At 37.8% G+C, this 21,009-nt stretch overlaps 1 protein-coding gene across 1 annotated transcript in view; it reads right to left on the reverse strand.

The window, feature by feature from the left end:
- The window catches only part of Rpgrip1l (RPGRIP1 like), a 96,864-nt gene that overhangs the window by 52,703 nt on the left and 23,152 nt on the right, over nt 1-21,009 (reverse strand). Inside the window, exons 8-15 of the mRNA XM_034523082.2 lie at nt 19,466-19,612; nt 18,146-18,219; nt 12,553-12,692; nt 7,119-7,225; nt 6,444-6,494; nt 5,588-5,767; nt 4,853-4,970; nt 1,164-1,616 (exon numbers count right to left, since the gene is read on the reverse strand). Of these exons, the coding sequence (XP_034378973.1) occupies nt 1,164-1,616; nt 4,853-4,970; nt 5,588-5,767; nt 6,444-6,494; nt 7,119-7,225; nt 12,553-12,692; nt 18,146-18,219; nt 19,466-19,612 (1,270 nt within the window). The remainder of the gene's footprint in view (nt 1-1,163; nt 1,617-4,852; nt 4,971-5,587; nt 5,768-6,443; nt 6,495-7,118; nt 7,226-12,552; nt 12,693-18,145; nt 18,220-19,465; nt 19,613-21,009) is intronic.

Consider the following 21,009-nt stretch of genomic DNA (forward strand, 5'->3'; position numbering starts at 1 on the left):
ATTTCTGGGCATACAATGTGTGGACTTTACATGCTATGATACTAACCTGCTGGGCAAGAAATGCCCACTGGTATGATAGTGCCATGCTTGGTTTGGGGATAACCAACTGCTATCTGAATGGATCTGGGAACTGCTCTATAGGAGGGACTATTTGCTTGTCCTGTAAACATGGTCAAAAGCATATGGGGAGATGAAAGAGAATAATAGGTACTGAATATACATTGTGTGTATGTGCATATATACATATGCATATATAAAATTGTTAAATTAAAAATAATAAATTAATTGAAAGGTATTTTGGTAGAAGAAAAGAGTGGAAACACAAGAATAAAAAAGAATTAAAAAACTGAAAATAAAATAGATCTTCCAATAATATATATATATATAAACAAAATTAGATGAATATATAACAGGAAATAAGCAAAACCATAATTTTTCAATATTATAAAGTATAAACACTACTACAACAAGAATACTAAAGAAAAATATGAGAAATTTAAAAAAAGAAGAACAAACAAGATGAAGTGTTAGGATGACTTCTTTTGGAGATTCTGAAAATTGGAGATAATTTTAGTTATGTGCTCAGATGTTGTAGATGTTGGGGAAGGGTTTAGATGAACTGGACTCATCTTTCCTGTGATGTGTGCTAGTGATAAATCTGTATCACATGTGACTTGGATGTCTGCTCTTTTACCTCAGTTGTTTCTCTTCTTTACACACCACAGGTCTGTGCTGGCTACTCTGAGTTTTATAGTTGGGCTGGGCAGGTTTTCCTGTGTGTGTGTGTGTGTGTGTGTGCTTATCTTCCCCTCTGTCTGCCTTATTTGTCACTACTTACTATTCCTGGAATGCAGTGACAGTGTTGGCATGTCTTCAGAAGTACAAAGAATGTAATACAACTAACATTTTAATTAAGCAAGAGTATCAATATCAAAGTAAACATTTGACTTTGTAAGTTTAACGGCCATTCATAATGGTTGTAAGTATTAATAGCTATTTTGCACCCTCATTCATGACACTAAAGAAAGTTCAGTCCCCTGTGAGCAAAGATCACTGTCCCTACCCAAAATGCCTTTAATGTGTGAGATAATAATACAGTATGCCAATGAACACATAAGCCAACCTAGTGATTAAAACATCCAAAGATCATAAACTGTACTTACCAACTAAGCTTGTTGTGCAAAAAATTCTGCCACTTTTTTCTAGAATCTCATGGAATCTCAACTGACACGCTGCAATTGTTTCATAGTCTGTGCTGTAGGCTTGGTGGAGCTCCAGAGTGACAGTGTTCTTCTGAATGTACTGCAAAAATAAGTCATTGACATGGACAAGATACTGAGAAGTGAAGTTATATTCTGGGTAAAGGCCTCGCACGATGGGAGTTGTCTGCAGTTCAAAGTCATAGAAGGCATAGGTACAGAAGGTGACAAGCTCTTTATCACCAGATGCCCGGAGGACTTCAGAAGAAAAGGTGACTTTGTTGATGTGGATTTCAAATAGATTTTCTCCTCGTTCTAGGTGGATGGTTTCATCAAATTCATCAACAGAGTCATCTGGAGTGATTTCTGGTTTAAATTTGTACTGTTTAGTGCCATAGGCAATATCCTTTAACTGGGCTGCGAGAGAAGATACAGTGTAGAAATGTTAAAATGCTGACATGTGTGGATACAAACGAGCTTCTGAAGAGGCTGGATGTCTGGGTGCTCTCAGTGAATATTCTCCATCTTACAGTCTGGAACTGTACTGTTATTCTCTGAAAATGGTGCTCATTAACAACAACAACAACAAACAACAACAAACAAACCCTCAAGACTTGCTTTAACACTGGTCATTAAACAACCAAATCACAACTTCAAAAATGTATGTAACTGTAATTCATCATTTTACAGTTAAAGATTGAAAATGAAAACCATTACGCCTTCAGTTGTAAGATAGCTTTAGCCAGGAATAGAAAAAAGGCAAGTCAGAGCTGACGTCACAGACACCATGCACTCCTCCTCCAGCTTTGTTATAACTGTTATCTTTCCTCTTACGAAGTCCATCTCTCTTTTCCTGGATACCGCTTCTTTAGCTGAATAAGACATGTTTGTTTCTACTTCGAGGGAGGTAATCTCGATTATGGCGATAGTTTCATAGTTGTACACATAGGCCTAAACTAAACAAATTTATTCTTTAAATGTGTAGTTAAAGAAACATCAGTTACATTTTATAAGGCTAATTTTTTTTATAGGTTATGCATCTTTCTATATGCATAGCTCAGATTAAAATGTGTCTCCAATTGTTCCTATAAGACATTCCTTCCTCCTCTGTGAATGTGAAACCGTCTTCAAACAGTATCAGGAAGTAGTTCAGCTCTAGATGGGGCACTGCCAGGCCTTCTGTTATTTTGTTTGTTTGTTTCTGGCTGATGAGCACTCTCCGTTTTAAACTATTACTCTCTTTTGCTTCCGTGTCATTGTCCCCTCCTTCTCTCATTTTCTCCCCATCCTCTGGGGATTTCTTCTCTGCTAGTTTGCTGGGTTCTACAATGCTAAGTACAGCCTCTCTCATGTGCACTGTCATCAGTACTTGAGTCGCCTATCTTCCCAGCGACTTCACACTCTTAAAAGTTATTGAGGACCTCAAAAGTCTTTTGATAACAATTTATACTTATTGTTATTGATCATACTGAAAAGAAAAATATTTTAAATATTTAAATAGTTTTATACACATAATAATCTATTGCATGTTAACGCAAATCGTAGTATTTATTCTTTCAAAGTTGTAATTTCTTAAAAAATATGAAAGTGGCATTATTTTAATCTTTTCAACTTTTAAAAAAAGTTTTTAAAAAATATTTCTACAAATGTCTTTAGTGTTTTGACTTAACAGGAAACACCTCGAATATGAGTCTGTGGCCGTGTTTAATTTGTTGTGATATCAGACATCATATAGCCCCTAAGAAACCCTATTATCGACTTGTAAGAGAATAAAGGTGACAAAATAACATTATTAATATTATTATAAGACTAGTTTTATTCTTGCAGACTTCTACATCAGTTTAGGAGAGTGTTGGGGGTTCTCAGACTGTACTTTGAGAACTTCTTGTTTCTGAAGAAGAACTAAGTGTCTTTATCTGACTAAATAGAACTATTGAGAAGTCAAAGAGCATCCTGTAACTTGTTTTTCCAAGTAGTAATCAATAAAATTTGTTTGGTACAATTTTCTTGATTAAAAGGGAGGTCACCAAGTAAAGAATTTTCATACAAGTCTTTCTACGCCTTTACTGGCATGCTTTGCCTGGCCCTATAATCAACTATTCGCTCCATGAACATAATTAAACCTCTAAGGCATCCTAAGCAAACTGGCAGGCAGCAGGAACTCAGATGGAGAAACTGAAGTCTGCCCTTAGGAACTCAGAGCATGTAGGGCAGTACTGGAAAGAATGTGTGCCAAGAAAATGCGCGAAGCATTTTCTTACTCTTTTTGTAATGCTATCACAGAATATTTGAGTCCAGGTAATTTATAAACAAACAAAAATCACTTGCTTTATTTCCTTTTTGGTGCTGGAGACCTGAACCCAGGATACTGTTCTGTTAAGCGTGCATTCTATCACTGAGCCACATTCCCACATAAAATATTCACTTCTTCTAGTTACTTGTAAGGACTGAGAAGTTCCGGTAGAACATTCTGTTTTTGGCAAGGGCTTTCTTGATATCCCAAGGTTGAGGAGACCACATTCACTGACAATAAACCCACTGTTTAATAATTAACCCCACTTCCATGGTAGTGGCATTGATTAATTTTTGAGAGCAGAGCCAAATGACTTAACTGACTCTTAAACATTCTGTCTGTCAATGTGGTTCCATTTGGGATTAAATTTTCAATGTAGAAACTCTAGGAAAGATACTTATACTATAGAAACTATCAATGGCACAATGACAATATAATACCCATTCTGTCATCTCCAAGATGCACAGATTTCACAGAAGATATGAAGCCAACACACACACACACACACACACACACACACACACACACACACACACACACACGGTGGTAGGGGAAGTGACAGAAAGAAGCCAAGAAGCCAAGGGTTGCTCTGGCTTCTAGCTGGGGGAATTGCATAGAAATAACTATCACTTCAGATGCAAAGCACAGAAACAGCTGGAGACAGTATGGTACCTTCTGTGATTAGATATATTCTTAGAATAGAATTTCTAGATAGCCCAGCTTGCCCAGGAACTCATCATTGTGCCCAAGCTAGCTTTGGAGCTGGATCTCTCTCCCACATTATCCTTTGAAAAGCTGGGACTGCATGTGTGTACTACCACACAAAGCTCTCTTAGATGATTTCTCTGTTTGCTAAAGTTTGAAAATCACTGTGAGTATTTCAGGTAAAAGGATGGCAGTTGAGTCCATCAGAGCCAGCCTCCTGCCATGCCGAGCACCAAGTTAGACTGTGTAACACAGAAGGATAGTTAATATCGTGATGTCAAGGGAGAAAGGAAGTTTAGGCCAGGAACAAAAACTGGTGCTGGGAACGGGCAGAGTGAATCTAGCACAGAGCTGGCACACAGAGCTGGCTAAGGTGCACATGGTGCAGAGAAGAAAAATCACAAAGGCGGTGTGAGACTCGAGGCTGTGACACTTTATATAGTGCTTTGAAATCTTGCCTACAATCCTGAATTTGAAAACAGTAAATTCTTAAAAAAATCCTACTAAAAATTCCTGAGTAGAAAAGAATCAGATGAAATAGTCTTTCTGGTAACTTATTCCAGCTTCAAATTGGGGGAAAAAAGTGAGCAGGAAGATCTTGTGAGCAAGGGTTTGGAAGGCATTTTCAACTGCCATAAAACTGTGCACACTGTACCTTCCAGCTTTTGGATGCGTGCAGCCCTGATATCAAGAAGATGAACATATTGTTCCACTTTGAGTTCATAATCTTGTTGCAAATTTTCCATCTTCTGAGTCACTGTTTCAACTTCCATCTTAAAATAAGAGACAGAAAGGTTCAGTACTTATGATTATCCTATTTGCATCTGTCAGAGCGCCTTTGAGCCAAGCATTTTAAGATGCAGCTTTAAAGCTACCATGCTAGTATTAAAACATTTCTAGATGAAAATTTAAGGCTACCATGCTATGAATCAGGCACTTCTAGTTGGAATTTTCAAAAACCAAGATGATTTTAACATCTTTGGGATGGCTATCGGGCACTCTAAATCTCGGTGTCCTCCTGTCAGACAGCTGACAGTGTGGTGGCTTCCTTTGCTATAGATGGATCTCCTGACTATAGAGAGCTGACCTGGGCAGCTGTGGCAGGCTTTCGGATGATGACTGTGACTCCCTGAAAACTGTGACAACACTAAATACAGGTGAGGTTACTGCCACTAGGCTCTTCCAAAGCCAAGGCTTGAATCATTTGTTTTTAAACTATTTATCTCAACTCTCTAGTTACAGGGCTAAATTCCAGGAATGTATTAATAATGTTTAATAGTAGGTGACCATAGATAATAAAAGATGATAACACAAAAGGTTTCTCTGAGAAGACAGTCATCAGGAAAATATCACAGAAAGCATAACTTCTTAAGTTCGTGTCTGACAGTACCTGATAGTCTTTATTGATTTTATGTTGCATAATTAACATATTTCTTGTCTTTTCAAGTTCTTGTACTGTTTCTGCGTGAGTTGCTTGAAGCTCTTTCATGGAACGATCTAGATCTTTATTAATTTTGGTGTCCACTTTTTCTAAAAATGAAAGATCTCCATTTTTTTGTTCTTTCTGAGCCTAAAGTAAAACCATAGTTTTTTAATTGAAACAAGAATGTACAGAATGTGACCATGTGAATTAACATGATAAATCAAGAAACGCTCAGTTAAATTCATGTGTTCCATTTTTCTACTAGGAATAAAGCAGTGCTAATATATACAGATGCATAGACATTTGGAACAACTACAGAGAAATAAAAATAGTTTATCACCTTCATAACAAAAAAGAAATCACAGACATCTTTCATCTGATCAAAATATGAATTATGATATAAACAGAAAAAGTGTACATGTAGACAACAGTTCCTCAGAACTAGACAAGGCCTTGAATTATGGTTCAACACCTCACTTTAGAAGGCAAGCTTGATTTACAGCGGGCCAGGTGAAAACAAAGTGTTTGTTGAGGTCAAAGGGCTGTAAGTAAGAGTGCTGAGGTCTATTTTAATGTGACTTTGATGTTGCTATGAAATATGCATATGCTTTAACTAAATGTCATCTGACCATTTCCTGAGCACTGCTCTTTCTCTCCTCCCTCCCCACCATGCATACTTGCACACACACTCGTACTAAGATGCAGTGAGTTTTAGAAGATGCACAAACAATTCACTCTCTGAGCATAAGGTTGATGGACGAAGGCCATCATGACATTGAAGCCTAAGAATGGCACTGATGTCTAAGTGTGCCGACACCGCTACCTTTATAAGCAGGAGTGCTTCACTGAGGTCATCGGCATTGATGTCACTCTCCTGTAACAGAGAAAGCCAAGCTCACAGTGAGGACTAGTTCACAGCCCAGGTTCCTACCACACTGACTAACCAGCAGAATATACACTGACTGAGGCTATGAACTTAAGAAACCAAGTACTCAGCACATTTCAGCAACTCAGAACATCTTCTCAGAATATAAGCAACCAAACCAACTGACACGTCAGTACTTCTTGCTATGTTGCACACTGTTTTTTCCTCTGCTGATCACACATACACAGACACACACATACACCGACACACACACATATACACACACATACACAAACACACATATACATACATACACACACATACACAGACACACACACAGACACACAGACAGACACATAGACACACACACACAGACACACATACAGATACGCACACATATACTGACACACACATATACAGACATAAACACAGACACACACACATATACACACACACCAACACACACACACATACACAGACACATACACAGATATACACACATATATACCAACACACACACATATACACATACATACACACATACACAAACACACATATATGCACACACAGACACTGACACACACACACACACACAAACACACACACTCACTGTGCAGTGGGGAACTGGCTCACCTGGTTGAAGAATGTCAAGCGGTTCTGAAGCTCGTGCAGCTGCTGCCTTTGCTGCAGACACTGCAGCTGTAGATCCCTATTTTCTTGAACTAGTTTCTCATTTTGGTCTTAAAAATAAAGTCAGCATATTAGAAAGCAAAGTGAGACTGATGTCGAAAACACATTTAAAAAATGTAAATCTGGCTACACAGCAATCTGGGTCTTGTATTAAGTCAGAGAGGAAACAGCCAGTCTCAGACAAAGGAGCAGGGGACGAGGTACCAATGGATACCATCATGTGTCCACCACATGGCTCACTTGCTCACCACAAACTCAAGACTGACATTCATAGTATTAACACAAGGAAACTGTGGTCTCTGGGACTTCAAAGGAACATTCTACTCAAAATGCCTAAAAATATATGATTCCAAGTATATGATTTTACTTACTTATTAAGGGTCCTGAAAGGCATGTAAAAAAAATATTGTCTTTTAGTGTTCTGATTGACTTTTTTGGATTTTCTTTTCCTCACTTAACAAAGACTCTTTGAGTTGAAACAAGATCATGTATTTTATAAACTCCAAATCTACAACTTAATCAACCATACCCTAACAAATCTGTCCCAACAGGAGATCGATTCTAAGGCAGAGTCAGTGATAACTCATATGTACTTTCAGTTTATGGGACTCCTGCTATTAGCAGCCACCTTTAAGGAAAGGTCACCATGACCAACAAGCACAACTGTTAGGGAGAAATCAAGAAAACAGCAAATTCATCCACTAGTTTCTTGGTCTCTGTATTAAACATGCTTAATTTATAAAGGGGTGGGGGCATGGGCTAGAAAGATGGCTCTGCAGTTAAGAGCCATGGCTACTTTTCCAGAAGGATCTGTGTTCAATTTCCAGCAGCCACATGGCACCTGTAACTCCAGTTCAAGGGGATCTGCTGCCCTCTGCTGGCCTCTGCAGGCACTGCATACACATGGTACATAGACCCTGCGCTTGCTCTCACTGTCTTCACCATGTTGGGCAGTTACTCTGTTTTGCCCACTTCTAGACCATGCCATCCAAAGTGCCTCTCTCAATTTCTTTTTTAAACTCAAGAACTCTTCTTTATTCTAAGTCCTCAATAAAAGTTGTACATTTTTGTTTCCTTTTCTTAATATAAAAGAAGCAAGTGGAGCATTTGCCAAGAATTCTTTCCATGAATGTGTTTGCACTCTGTCTGACTGGTTGTTACAGAGAAATATGTTTCTTCCTTTTCTCAAGGCTTTGTGGTCCCAAGCTATAAATACCACACACAAGTAAAAATGTTAAGTTACACAGTTAAGAAGAAATGGACTAAATTAGGATATTTTAAATATCATACAGTTCCTAGAAATCCTTGGGTGCATAAAGATAACAGATACTTTATTATTAAATATACAAACACTTCTATTATACAGATAGAAAATTACAGGTTATCTTATGGTATAAACTGCTTATATCCCAGTAAACTAAAAGAATTCCCAAGTGTGAAAACCACCTAGAAAATGTGAAGGTATGGGTCACACACTTGTCTTGAAACTAAAAATTAGCATTAATAATCATTGTGAATTTTTATGAAATAAACCTTTTGATTAGGGACTACAATGGCAATGTAGCACTCCTCGTATTGATCCAGTTATGACAACTAGCAGACAGTGTGCCAATGACATAGAACAACCAAATCACAGCAAATGGTGTGATAAGGCCAGAGTAAAAACAGTAACAATAAAACCTGGTTAACTGTGAGAGGGAGGGGAACCTTAGGTGCTGATGATAAACTAAACTCTCTCAGGGGTCTACAGAAGCAGGGAGTCTAAGATGCCAGCTAAGGTACAAAGGCAGTGGCAACCCCTCTGAGGGGAGGGGTCCGATGACCCTTTCACAGGGTCTCATATCAGATATTTACGTGACGATTCATGACAGTAGCAAGATTGCAGCTCTCAAGTAGCAATGACATAATTTTATGGCTGGAGGTCGGCCCAGCATGAGAAACTGTATTAAAGGGCCACAGCAGTAAGAGAGTTGGGAACCAATGTACAAAGGGTGCATTGCTCTGCGCACTGTGATCTCTCCTAGGCTCTGTTTTTTAGTAAATGCTTTCAATTTTTCGTAGCTAAGAATATGTTAATAGGTACAAATAAAGTTGTGTTTCCATCTTTCACTCTTCTCTGTTTGGACAGCTATGTCCCCAGTCACTGATATTTTAAAAACAGAGTCCATTTGTGGGAGAATAACTTAATGGGGACACATCAGTGAGCACCACCGACCTTCTCTCTGCAGAATTTATGTAGATTTATACATTATATTCCCTCTTTATCAATCAGCTTATTTAGGATATGTTTTGGGTCTTTAAAAATACCACACTGCTACAGTTCAAAGAGAAAATAGGCTTGCTGAATTATAATATGAAAAATCAAAGCACTCCATACAGGATGAAAAACAACCCCTTACCTTACGATTTGACAAAAAGCAGGTTAAGCTCAACAGCATTTTATTCAAATGAGATACAATTTTGCTCTTTAAACTTACATTCTTCCAGCACGCCATTAATAACAGTGCAGAGAACAATTCAACTAAACAATTTTCAGAGCTCCTTTGTGCTAATATCTTCAGCTGTGATCAATATAACCATATGCACTATGCTGAATGATGCATTTCAGCTAAAGATAGAAAGGAACGTTCAAAAGCAAGCCCTTAAACACATGCAGTTAATTTAAGCATTAACCAAATGCTAACTGCATTTACATATCCTTCCCCCACATATTCACACAATCTGAAACTAATTTGTACCTTGAATAAAGAGGTGACTATTCTCTAAAAATAATTTGCCCAGTAGATGAATGACTACAAGAAGCCAGGGAAGCATCTTCTGGCAATGGGCACTTGAATCAAGAGAAGGCGAGTGTGTGAGGAGAGTTAAAGAAAAATGAAACCATTTTAAAATCTACACCACAAAAAGAAACTTCCTGGATAGTCAAAGATTTCTTTAAATAGATAATTTCAAATTTTTATTTCTTTTCCTAGAAAAATGATTAAAAGCTAGGAAAGCTATTTTTATCATTATTAAAAGCTTAGTTATTTAACTTATTTTCATAGAATTTAACAGTTTTATAAATAAAGACCTAAATCCTTACATTTGTAAATTTAAATTATTCAGAGAAAATAACTGGGAAATCCCTGTTCCAGCAACTTTTACTTAGAAAGTAACTAGATAAATGTGCTAGGATTTTTATATAGGGCAATGTGGCTTGGGATGCCAACATTATTTCTTTACTACTCATTGTCAACCATCTCCTAGACATCTACATACTGAGAAACTGCAGCATGCATTGTCAATGGTGATAACATGGATGGAAATTCATACCAGAGGACTGACTTCATAAAGTAGTGAGTCAAAGAGCACACTATAAACATTAATTCATCCGCGTGTGTGTACACACATATATATACACACCAACACATTAACAACTTGAGGAAGAGCAGAGACTAACTTGAGGGCTGCAACAGATCTAGACCTCTTCCACAGTGCACATGACATTATTTTTAATATTTAAAGGCTCCTTAAAGACAAGAACCAGTGAAAAAGATGAGGTTGACTAGGGGATTTCAGAATATCTTATCAGGATATCTTAAAAACTATAATACCTAATAATAAGAATTCCCCAAACTAACTAAAAACCAATAGTTTAAAAAGAAATTAAGATTCTACCCCTCTTAAAGAGTTTTGTTTGAGATGTCAAACAATCCAGACAAAAGTTTTGGAATTCTTTATATCTAAGAAAATACTGAAAAAGTAGAAATAAAATAAGTATGTTTCATTTCCCTTTCTCTGTAAAATTATGTATTTATTCACTCCGTGTGGTGGGGCATGTAAAGGCTATGTGTGTATTTTGGGGTCAGAAGACAGGTTGTAGGGTGTGATGCTCTCTCTGTGGGACTTGGGTGAGCAGACTCAGGTAGGAGGCAGGACGCTCTAACTGCTGAGCTTTTAGCTGTCCTCTCATTTCCCTTGTCTTTTAAGAATGAGTGACTTATCTACTTTTGGAAAATGGAATGGGCAAAAGGGGACTTCTATTTCATCAGTGAACAAGAATTTACTGGGCAACTGTTATGACAAAGCACCCAGTAAGTACCTAATAGTGCACAGTAAAATGAGAAACCCACCAGGTCAGAAATCACTTAACTCTATGCACACTCCTCCAGAGAAACTCATACAACGTATCAGTCAACTTAATCGCTGAGTGGATAAGTCCTGACTACCATGCCACTGGAATAAAGACTCCATTGACTCTGTGTTCCTACTTTAGGCTTGTGAAATGTAAAAAATGTGTATAAGTAGTTTTAAAGTATTATTGCTTATGGATGTGCTCTGGTTTTAGGAATATTAAACATGAAAATATATGTTCCATTTATTTAATAAAATGTCACCCTGTGGTAAGAGTACTAACGAAAAATATATCTTTTCTTACTATGTCTGTATTAAACTTTTTGTTGTTGTTGACACAGGGTCTTGCTATGTACCCCAAGGAGGGGTCTGGAATCTACAATTCTCCTGTCTTTGTCTCCTGAGTGCTATGATTAGAGGCATGTGCCACCATGCCTGCTGTATCCAACTTCTAAAATTCTCCTGTAACTGAACTGCAAATGTTCCAAAGGAGCAAACTTATCACTGTGTTCCTGAGTGTATCTTATGGGTGCACACACAGAATAAAAATCCATCACCCAACATTGTGTGTCTGTGTGCACTGGGTATACATGCGTCAGTGTGTAATACAGCAGTCCTGATGTCTTTAATTGCATTTTACTTCTATGAGACAAGACCTAATATGATTATGTTTAATGATTCTTCTTTTAACTGTGACATTTTGACAAAGCACCTTGGTTAATAGAATAGATACAAACATCTATTAGATTGTTCTTGTTTGATCTTTCAAACACTAGCAAGAAGCTTTCTTTGAATCTTTCTCATTGCATCTACCATTACCTGTACCACTGCACACGTCTCTAACTACTGTTGGCTTCCATGTGCTATGAGGTAAGTCTTTTATTTGCTGTATCCTCAGAACTTAGAACAATGCTGAGTACCTGTTCAGTAAATATTTGTTGACTGTGAAATAAAGAAAAGATCAGAATTTAGGGATATTAACCTAATGAAAGACAACTTGGATAAAAGGGATTGAGGAACAATTCTTTTGGCATACATATGAGGTATATATATATATATGTGTATGCCACATATGATACAGTTACCCCCACATACACAAATTTTATATCTATCTATCTATCTATGTAATATTCACAGATACAGGTTGTGTCCCCAGAGGATAGCAGGACGGCTGGCAAACAGTAGGCATACATGAAATACTGACTGACTCAGCAAATAAGCATCAGATGTCTGCATAAGGAAATGGCTGGTTATGTCTATGTACCTCTTTCAGTCTTTAATTTGTCAAGGACTTCGGTTTTGTCTGTAAGATCAGATTTTAAGGCAGTTTCGAGTTGAGCAATCTGCACTTTCATCTGATGCTCCTTTAACTTCCACTGTTCTTCATGGGCAGCACTGAAGGCACTGTAAAACACACGTGACAGGCAAGGAGCGCTGGGAAATCAGTTTCACCCGAAAATAATCAAGAGAAAGCTTTTAGTGGCACAGAGACCACTGTCATCATGTCTTAGGAATTAAGTAAACATATGCTGGTCTGCTGCTGCTGAAACCGAGGCGCCTTGCTCAGGCTGCGGTTAGGGAACATGAAAGAGTTTGTGGGATGAGCAAAGGAACTGGCCTTAATTTAGAGCTCCAAAGCCAGAAAAGTTGGCAACATGCAGCTTTTGTGGACTAGTAAAGGAATTCAGATACTGTACATACTCCAGAGGAATCCACGGTTCCAAACCTCAGCAACTAACAGGCAGGACTGACCCCCTCTACTTAGAAGACCATCAAGACTGAGAGAGCACATCTCCCACCTGATCTACACTTAATTCTGAGAAAAACGGACAGCCTAAACCACATGGTAGTAACTCTGACACTAAGAAGTGATGCAAAGGCAGCTTTACCCTAGCAATAAATCCAAAAGGCTAAGAACAAATAATTTGACTGCTAACACAGATAAGATTATGAAGACAGAATTAAGATCGAATCCTTAACAAAAGCATGATGCTTTGTTCTTTTGAGACAGGGTCTCTGGCACAGGCTGGTCTTGCGCTCCCTATGTAGCTGAGAATGACCTGAATCTTGAGGCCTGCTAACCTCGCTAGGGCTGCGACTGTAGGCGTGCACCACCACACATGGTTGTGCGATGCTGAGGTTCATGCCCAGGGCTCCGTGAATATGCTCTACCAACTGAGCTACATCTGCAGCCCAGTGTCGTGTCAGTTATGATTCAGATCTGCTAATGATCATGGCATAGAAGACTAGAAGGCAGCACAGGATAGGAATATCTGGATGCTACACACAGAGAGAAAACAACCATCTCTTTATCCAGTGGGTCCTGAGCATGGCAAACAACAAACTACGGCAGCTTGCTTCCCTGACACTCAGGGACATTTCAAAGGGAGCGGCCTGGCAATTCATGTTTCTGTAGTATTCCAGGTGCTAGCCAGACTTCAGGAAAACCTAGTTTGATCTTCATCTCAGCAGAAAACCATTATCTGTGAAGCTTGACGTGACTGGGTAGTCGCCCTCAGCTCTGACGTGACTGGGTAGTCACCCTCAGCTCTGACCCCTCTACTTATTTTAAACTCAGTAAATGAAACAAAAATCTACACAGTCTGGCTTCATACTGACAAGGAGGTAAGTGAAAATGACAGGTATTCCTGAGTATGGCCCTTAATGCTGTTGCCAACTAGGCCTGAGGCTTCATTCCAAAAGAGATACTTCCTGTGAAAGGTACAACTTTCAAAAAACTGTATTCATTTCACATTTTGAATATTTTTACTGCATTTAAAATAATATCAGCTTGAAAATAAATGGAATTTCAGATGCCACTTTAAATGATATGTTTTCCTCTATCAGTGTTCTCAATTCACATAGGTCCTTAAAAACAAAAACCATGGAACTGATATGCCAATATCTTAAGCTAATTTTTATCAAAGGTAGAATTACTTAGACTTAAATGAAATCCAAGTCAAACACATATACTTTAAATACTACAGATTATTTCTTTACAAATTCACTTAAAAATGAAGAACGTATATAATTTTGGTGTCTAGCCAAATAAATACACATGCATGAATGTGAGTACATATACCCATGTGAGCCTTCTATCATTAAAAACATGTACCATCCGGAAAAAAAACTTAGCATGATGAAACAGGACAAGTATACATTCCCTCAGATGCCAGCAATTAGAAACAGTAGTGTTCCAACAGTGTGCGCCCTGCAGAAGATCACCAGCAGCTAATCTGGCAGGAACATCAGAAGCTGTGTGTGTTTAAATTAAGAGCAATTTAGCAGCCTGGTTTCTCCAAACCCACAAAATACTAGTGTAAATCAGCATAAGTCAATCTGAATTTAGCCCACTGCTATCTTCCCTCTAAATTTAGGACTGCATTCCACTGGAGTTTCATGAGGAATTCCTTTTGAATTTACTATATTCATCTATGCTTGGAGCCATCTGCGTAGCTATAAATGGTGAACCACATCTGGCTCCATTTTCACTGTAAGGGCTGTACACATGATTAAATCTGCATATGAGGAGAGTGTTTAAGAACATTTTATTCATGGAAATGTTCTGTATATACCACCAGGGGCAGTGAAGGGAGGACGACTGTCTCTGTACCACTGCCCTGGCATGTTCTGTGATTGCCTCCAGGATGGGCTGTGGTGCCTGTGCTCAATAGCAAGCCCACTAGCTGCCCTAGGTCTCAAGTATCCTGCTAATACATACCCTTGATTAAAACATGATACGGTCAAAATAAAAGCTAAAGATGTCTTCTCTACTCTCGGGTTTTGTTTCTCACAGAAAAACTTCATTACTCTGGCATTCCAGGACTTCCTCGTGTGTGAAATGAGGGAGACTAAACCCCCTCACCCATAAAGAAACTCACAGGTCCTTTAACAAGAAGACTGCAGACAATCAGAGCTCATGCTGCACAAAGGCACAGTCTATGGGTTGCTAGCAGTTTGCTTTCACAACCTGAGTAGATAAAACTTGATCTGTTCAATTCCTGAAAGGGTCACTACAACAGTCAAATTAAACAGCCATTAGACCAACATCTCTCAAAAAATTGATACCTTAAAGTCACTTTCAACAAGAATCCTAGACCCAACCTTAAAATGAAAACTTGGGAGTGTATGGTGGTAGTAGTGGTTTGTGCGTGAGCGTGTGCACACTTGTGTGTGTGTGTGTGTGTGTGTGAGACAGAGAGACAGAGATTGAAAGAGACAGAGAGAAAAAGAAAGCGAGACAGAGAGAAAGAGAGAAAGAGAGAGAGAGAGAGAGAGAGAGAGAGAGAGAGAGAGAGATATGGAGGGAGAGACAGAGAGAGAAAGGGAGGGAAGTATGGTATAATGGATTCTCATGGCCTCCCAGGTTATGAGTGTCCACTGTTGTTGAGGGCCTACTGCATTAACTAGCTCCCTGGCACTCTACTATACTAATTGCAGAGATGGAACCTAGCCTTACTATATTACTACATGAAGTTTCTCTTTTAACACACAGTAAGATTTAATTGCAAAAAATTATTCTGGATCTTAAAACTGAACATTTCTTGAAGTTCTTATTTCTTGGCATTGTAACAAAAATGTTTAGCATATTAAAGAAGTCTCATACCAAGTACTAACATGAGGGTTTTATCTTACCACATGATTCTCTAATATGTCACATGTCAAGTAATAAACACATTCAAAATTTCATTTAAAAAAGGAAGATGAGAATGCAATCTGCAAATGATCTTTTTCTCCTGAAAAGCAGCCAACTTTGAATAGCAAACACATGCTCTCCTTTTTAAAGCATGCTATCATTGTGACTAAGCAAACAAGTAGCGTGTGTAGTTTCTGATTAACATTAATTTCAGCAGTGATGAATAAGAGTAATGAGAGAAAGGAGCTGGAGAGTCTAGGAATAACGGTGATGTTTGTAGCTTCACTATAATTCTCAAAGTGTATTTAAAAACTTTATCAGAGGAGTCTGACACTCTACTTATGGCAGTATAAACAAGTTGGACGTTAGGCTTAGGTGCCACTGTTTTTTGACATTGTTTTGATGCTCATTATAGACATTTCCTTCTATAGAACTCATTTAAAATTTATGTGTAAGCAGCCCAATGAAGTCTGCTTTCAGTGTGATGCTGAAAAAAATGTTGCACAAGCCCAAAACATTAAAAACAAAACAAGACAAGACAAAGCCCTCAAAACCTTCAAAGCCAGATTTACATTCTTAGATCATCTTCTACTATGGAAAGATAAAATTTTATGGTTATTAAGTAAATATGAGAAAAATATGCTTTGTCAAAATTCCATTTATGTATCATTCCCAGATAAGTCTAATGTTTCCATTCCAGGAAAATGTGTCCAGTAAATTCTCAAGTTGGAGAGAAGTAGAAATTTAGAAGTAATGGGCAAATGACACTTAGCATTTTGTATTTAACTACATTAAATTATTTATAGTTACAAGATATATGAGATAGGTATAAATCAATCAACAACTCTGCATGTATGACAGGTTCATTATTTTATGGATGCTTCCTTTTCACACAGATGATTTTCCAATGCAATTAAAATCAGGGAGAGTGATGTACTGGGGGTAAAATCAAGTTTTAGAGTAGAAAGAATTGGGTCCAGTTCTACATGGTTACCGGAGCCGTGCTGTGACTGTGGAAGTCTGGCACCTAACTCAGTTGCTTCCCTTATACAACACAGGGCTATCATAGTTTTTTCATCTAGTAGGGCATTGTACAATCTGTATTGACATCTGAAATTTTAAATATATGATTATAAAACATATAGAGACATCAATGTAAATATATACACAGTTCCTTAGAGATGGAAATATAAACCAGGAGGTGTAATAGATTCTTAGGTCAAGTTAATTAAGGTCAATTAGAAAGGGTCTGGTACAAAAATGGTCTAGAAGGAAGTCTTATGCAATTGCACATAAATATGTTTGGCTAGGCTACTCCTGTCAGAGGGCCCTGAATATTTTATTGGTATCCTACTGTTGCTAATCCTTAGCAAACAGACAAAAAAAAAAAAAAAAAAAAAAAAAAACCACAGCAATTGAAATACCGCTTCACACTGACTGAGATCATGTTTCCTGATAACCGAGATTCCCCACACTCTCTGTAAGAATTAAAACGTTTAAATGTATATTAATTTGTAAAACATTCAATTAAAAGATTAAAGATATATTTATAGCAATTTTCTGAGGTTTCAGTATATTATCAATATGAAGCAATGGTTGAATATCAGATAAAACATATTTAAACATGTTAAATCTGCTTCTATGTTATGAAACATAGCAAAAACTCAAAGTGAAGTAGTTCTTCAAAACTCATCTTGAGCTGAGGTGCCCAAGCCCGAGTTTCTCTTTATAAGGAACACAGATAATTGCAAGATAACCTTTGCAGACCACATTTGCTGTCTTCTGAAATCCCAGTAGAAAAGACTGAAGCTCCAAGAACTTCTTCAGGCCTTTAGATGACATCACTCTTCAAGAGTACATAATGTCTTTCAAAGGTAGGCTACCCTTGTTTTATCCTCCTTGTCTGTAACCTGAGCATATCGACTCTGACACTCCACAGTGCTGTGAAGATTTATAGGAATGGATGCAGACCATCCCACATGGCATCTGCCCACCTCTAGTCAACAAGAGACATTGCCTGTTACTCACAACAACCAACCTGGTTCTCCGAGAGATGACCGACTACAACTCAGGTTAAAAACCAGTGACTAATGCTTTTAAAAAGCTTATTTTTCTTGTCATGATCTGCTACTAGTTTAAAAATAAATATTAGATATATAACAATAATTCTTTGATTAAAAAGAACTCAAACAAGAACAAAACACATAGAATTGTGATTTACCTGTTATAAAGTTTATCATAGTTTTCCTTTAAAAGTTCTCGCTCCTTTTCTAAATCATTAATTCTATCCTGCAGCTAAAATGAAAATAAAATTACAAAGAGTTTTCATGGTTCAGGGTTAGCACTCTGGACTCTGAAAATAAATACATTAAGTGATTATCATATCAACCCACATGGTAAGAAAACCAGCAGAGGACCGTGACTCATTTCAGTCCCAACTCCTATCCTGCAGCTGCTGACTACAGCACACACACAGCCTGCATTCAATTCAGTGTTGAGTTCTTCCATGTCATTAAATAAGCACTAAATTAATATTCCCATTTTAATTTAGTAGAAATGCATGCACTACTTTATGACAACATGAGCCAGAACTCAATAAAAAATGTGTTAAGAGCTTTCTCTTAAGTCCCTGGAAACACAATATTTTTTACTTTCTACCCTGATGAATTCCATCATTATATTCATTTTGTATTAATTTCCAATTGGCCCATAAAAATGAGTATTAACTATTCTTTGAGTTCATGGTTCAAACAAGTTTGTTAATAACTATTTAATTTAAGGACACATTTTCTCTTGTTACTTGGAATCTATAAATAGTAGCATATCTTAAGAATAACTAAAATTGTATTCTCTTAAGAATAACTAAAATTTTATTCCTTGTTTTATCCTAGTGAATAAAATTTTCAAGATAACATTGTAATTTAATTAGATCATTATGATTGAAATGTGAATTGTTATACTGTAATATTGAACTTTTTTTTTTTTTTTTTTGCTACAGAACAGAGTACTTAAAATCCTTTATTTTCAACATTCTCTTTTGAATAAGTTTAACAGACTTTAGAAAAAATACTGTGCTAGTTGGGAGCTATAAATGGCACCAGTAACAGAAGGGTAAGTTTTCGAACAACCTCCCAGAAAAAGGTAATTGTAAAAAGTTGCTGACATAGCAGAGCACAGCCCCTCCCCTAGAAATACATCATTCCTATAATTTTGTTCTTGTGTCTCAATGATTAAGAAGCGTTGTGTTTAGGAATGCTCGCTCTTCAGGCCACATGGTATCATGTTATTTTTCGTTCTGCTCTAGGCTCTTTATCCCCAGATAAGCGGTGGCTTTCGGCATGTCTGCAGGTATTTTTACGGATGGGTCAGTTTGCCATTCACATTCTGTACTAGCCACTCTATCCTGCTGCATTCAAAACACCAAACAGCATAGTTCAGGATACTGACATGAATTCAATGTTTGAACTGTTTCTCTTCTGCTGTTCCAGACAGTTCTGGAGAGGTTGTCATGCAGCAAATGACTGCCCTCCCCGGCGCTTACCTCCTCTACTCTCCTTTCTGCAAACCTCACGGAGTGCAGCTGCTTCTCAAGGCTGCAGCACTTCAAACGCTGCTCCTTAAGCTGCATGTTTAGCTCATCTCCATTTGCCATCAAGGCATCGTGGCTGATTCTGAGTGTTCTCTGCTTCTATAAAACAAAGAGAGAAAAAGTTAAGCATTTTTAACATTAGACTCTGGATAATTAGTTACAAGTCTATCTGTGGCTTCACTCTGGACATTTACATCGCACAATTTATCCTTCAAGTCATAAACCATGTACATGTGATACAAAGGAAGACGGCCGCTCAGCCTTCACACAGCACACACTGGCTCTCTCCCTGGTATTTGCCCCTAGGTTTTGACCAGTTGACAGTAACCAGTAAGCCAAACGGTTTCAGTCATTTCCCCCACCCCCTTTTTACTATGGCTATAGTGGATGGACATGCTGCCAAAAAATGCTTCAGCATGGGTCAAAACTCGCTGACCACAGACACGGGAATGGGAAGGGTCTGCCATCAGAGCACAGACAACGTTGACTGGTAAGTTTTAATACAAGTTTTTATTCTAGTTTTAATACAAATTTTTTTTAACTCTGCAAAAATATTTATTCTGTAAAATATAATTCTGCAAAATAAACCCTTAATTTTTAAAAAGTTTATGTGAACATGCTTTACATTCAATTTCACATACTTAAATGCCATATACATTTTAGAATAAATAACATTGGTTAATATTTATAATAAGGTCTTTCGTAGACACCACTTGATCATAACATGAAATACCTCACCTGTGTAAGTCCTAGTGAAGGCTTTCTTAGTGCACCTAAAAGATGTCTGACCTTTAAACCTGATTAGCGAACTTAAGACTAGTGTTCCTCACTGCTGTGCTATCACAGAACGCTGCCTTTAGTGTCTGTTCTTTGAGCATCTCACATCCTCCAGGCTATTGGCCACAACCTCTCGAGCCTTGTCTCTACACTACTCTCTGAAACATGGACCTGCACCGTAGCAGACACTGGTTATTTTATTATTTGAACACACACACCAGGGGTCACTGTTACACGGCAATCAAGATAGGCAAAGAAGTCAGAGAATCTAACTTGAACTGCTTTCTCCCACATGTACTTTTCGTTGAGAGAGAAATAGAAGCCAATAACACTCCCCTCACAAAACAGGTCCCTTGCCTATAAACTTTTGTTTCTATATGGAAGGTAGTTATACTTGGCATTAAAGGAGGTTCCTATAGGTTAGAAGACATCACTCAGGGTATAGCTGAAAGGCATTTAACTATTTACTTCAATAGTGAAGCAGGCATCATATGACCCTGTGCTTTACAGCAATGTACAGCTTGCCTTGTCTCTGTACTTCAAAGAAAGCATGACTTAATATAAATTCTGATCATCTGGAATGTTTGGAGTTCATTAATTCCAGGACTTATGTTAATTATGCAGTACCAATAAATAGTAGCCTGTGCTGGCACATCCTGTGTACCCACAGTCATGTGAAAACCATCCTGAGGAGGAAGCCTGAGCTGTCAGGCTGAGCT

The sequence above is a fragment of the Arvicanthis niloticus genome, chromosome 18 (genome assembly GCF_011762505.2).
Source record: "Arvicanthis niloticus isolate mArvNil1 chromosome 18, mArvNil1.pat.X, whole genome shotgun sequence".
In the NCBI taxonomy this organism is placed as follows: domain Eukaryota; kingdom Metazoa; phylum Chordata; class Mammalia; order Rodentia; family Muridae; genus Arvicanthis; species Arvicanthis niloticus.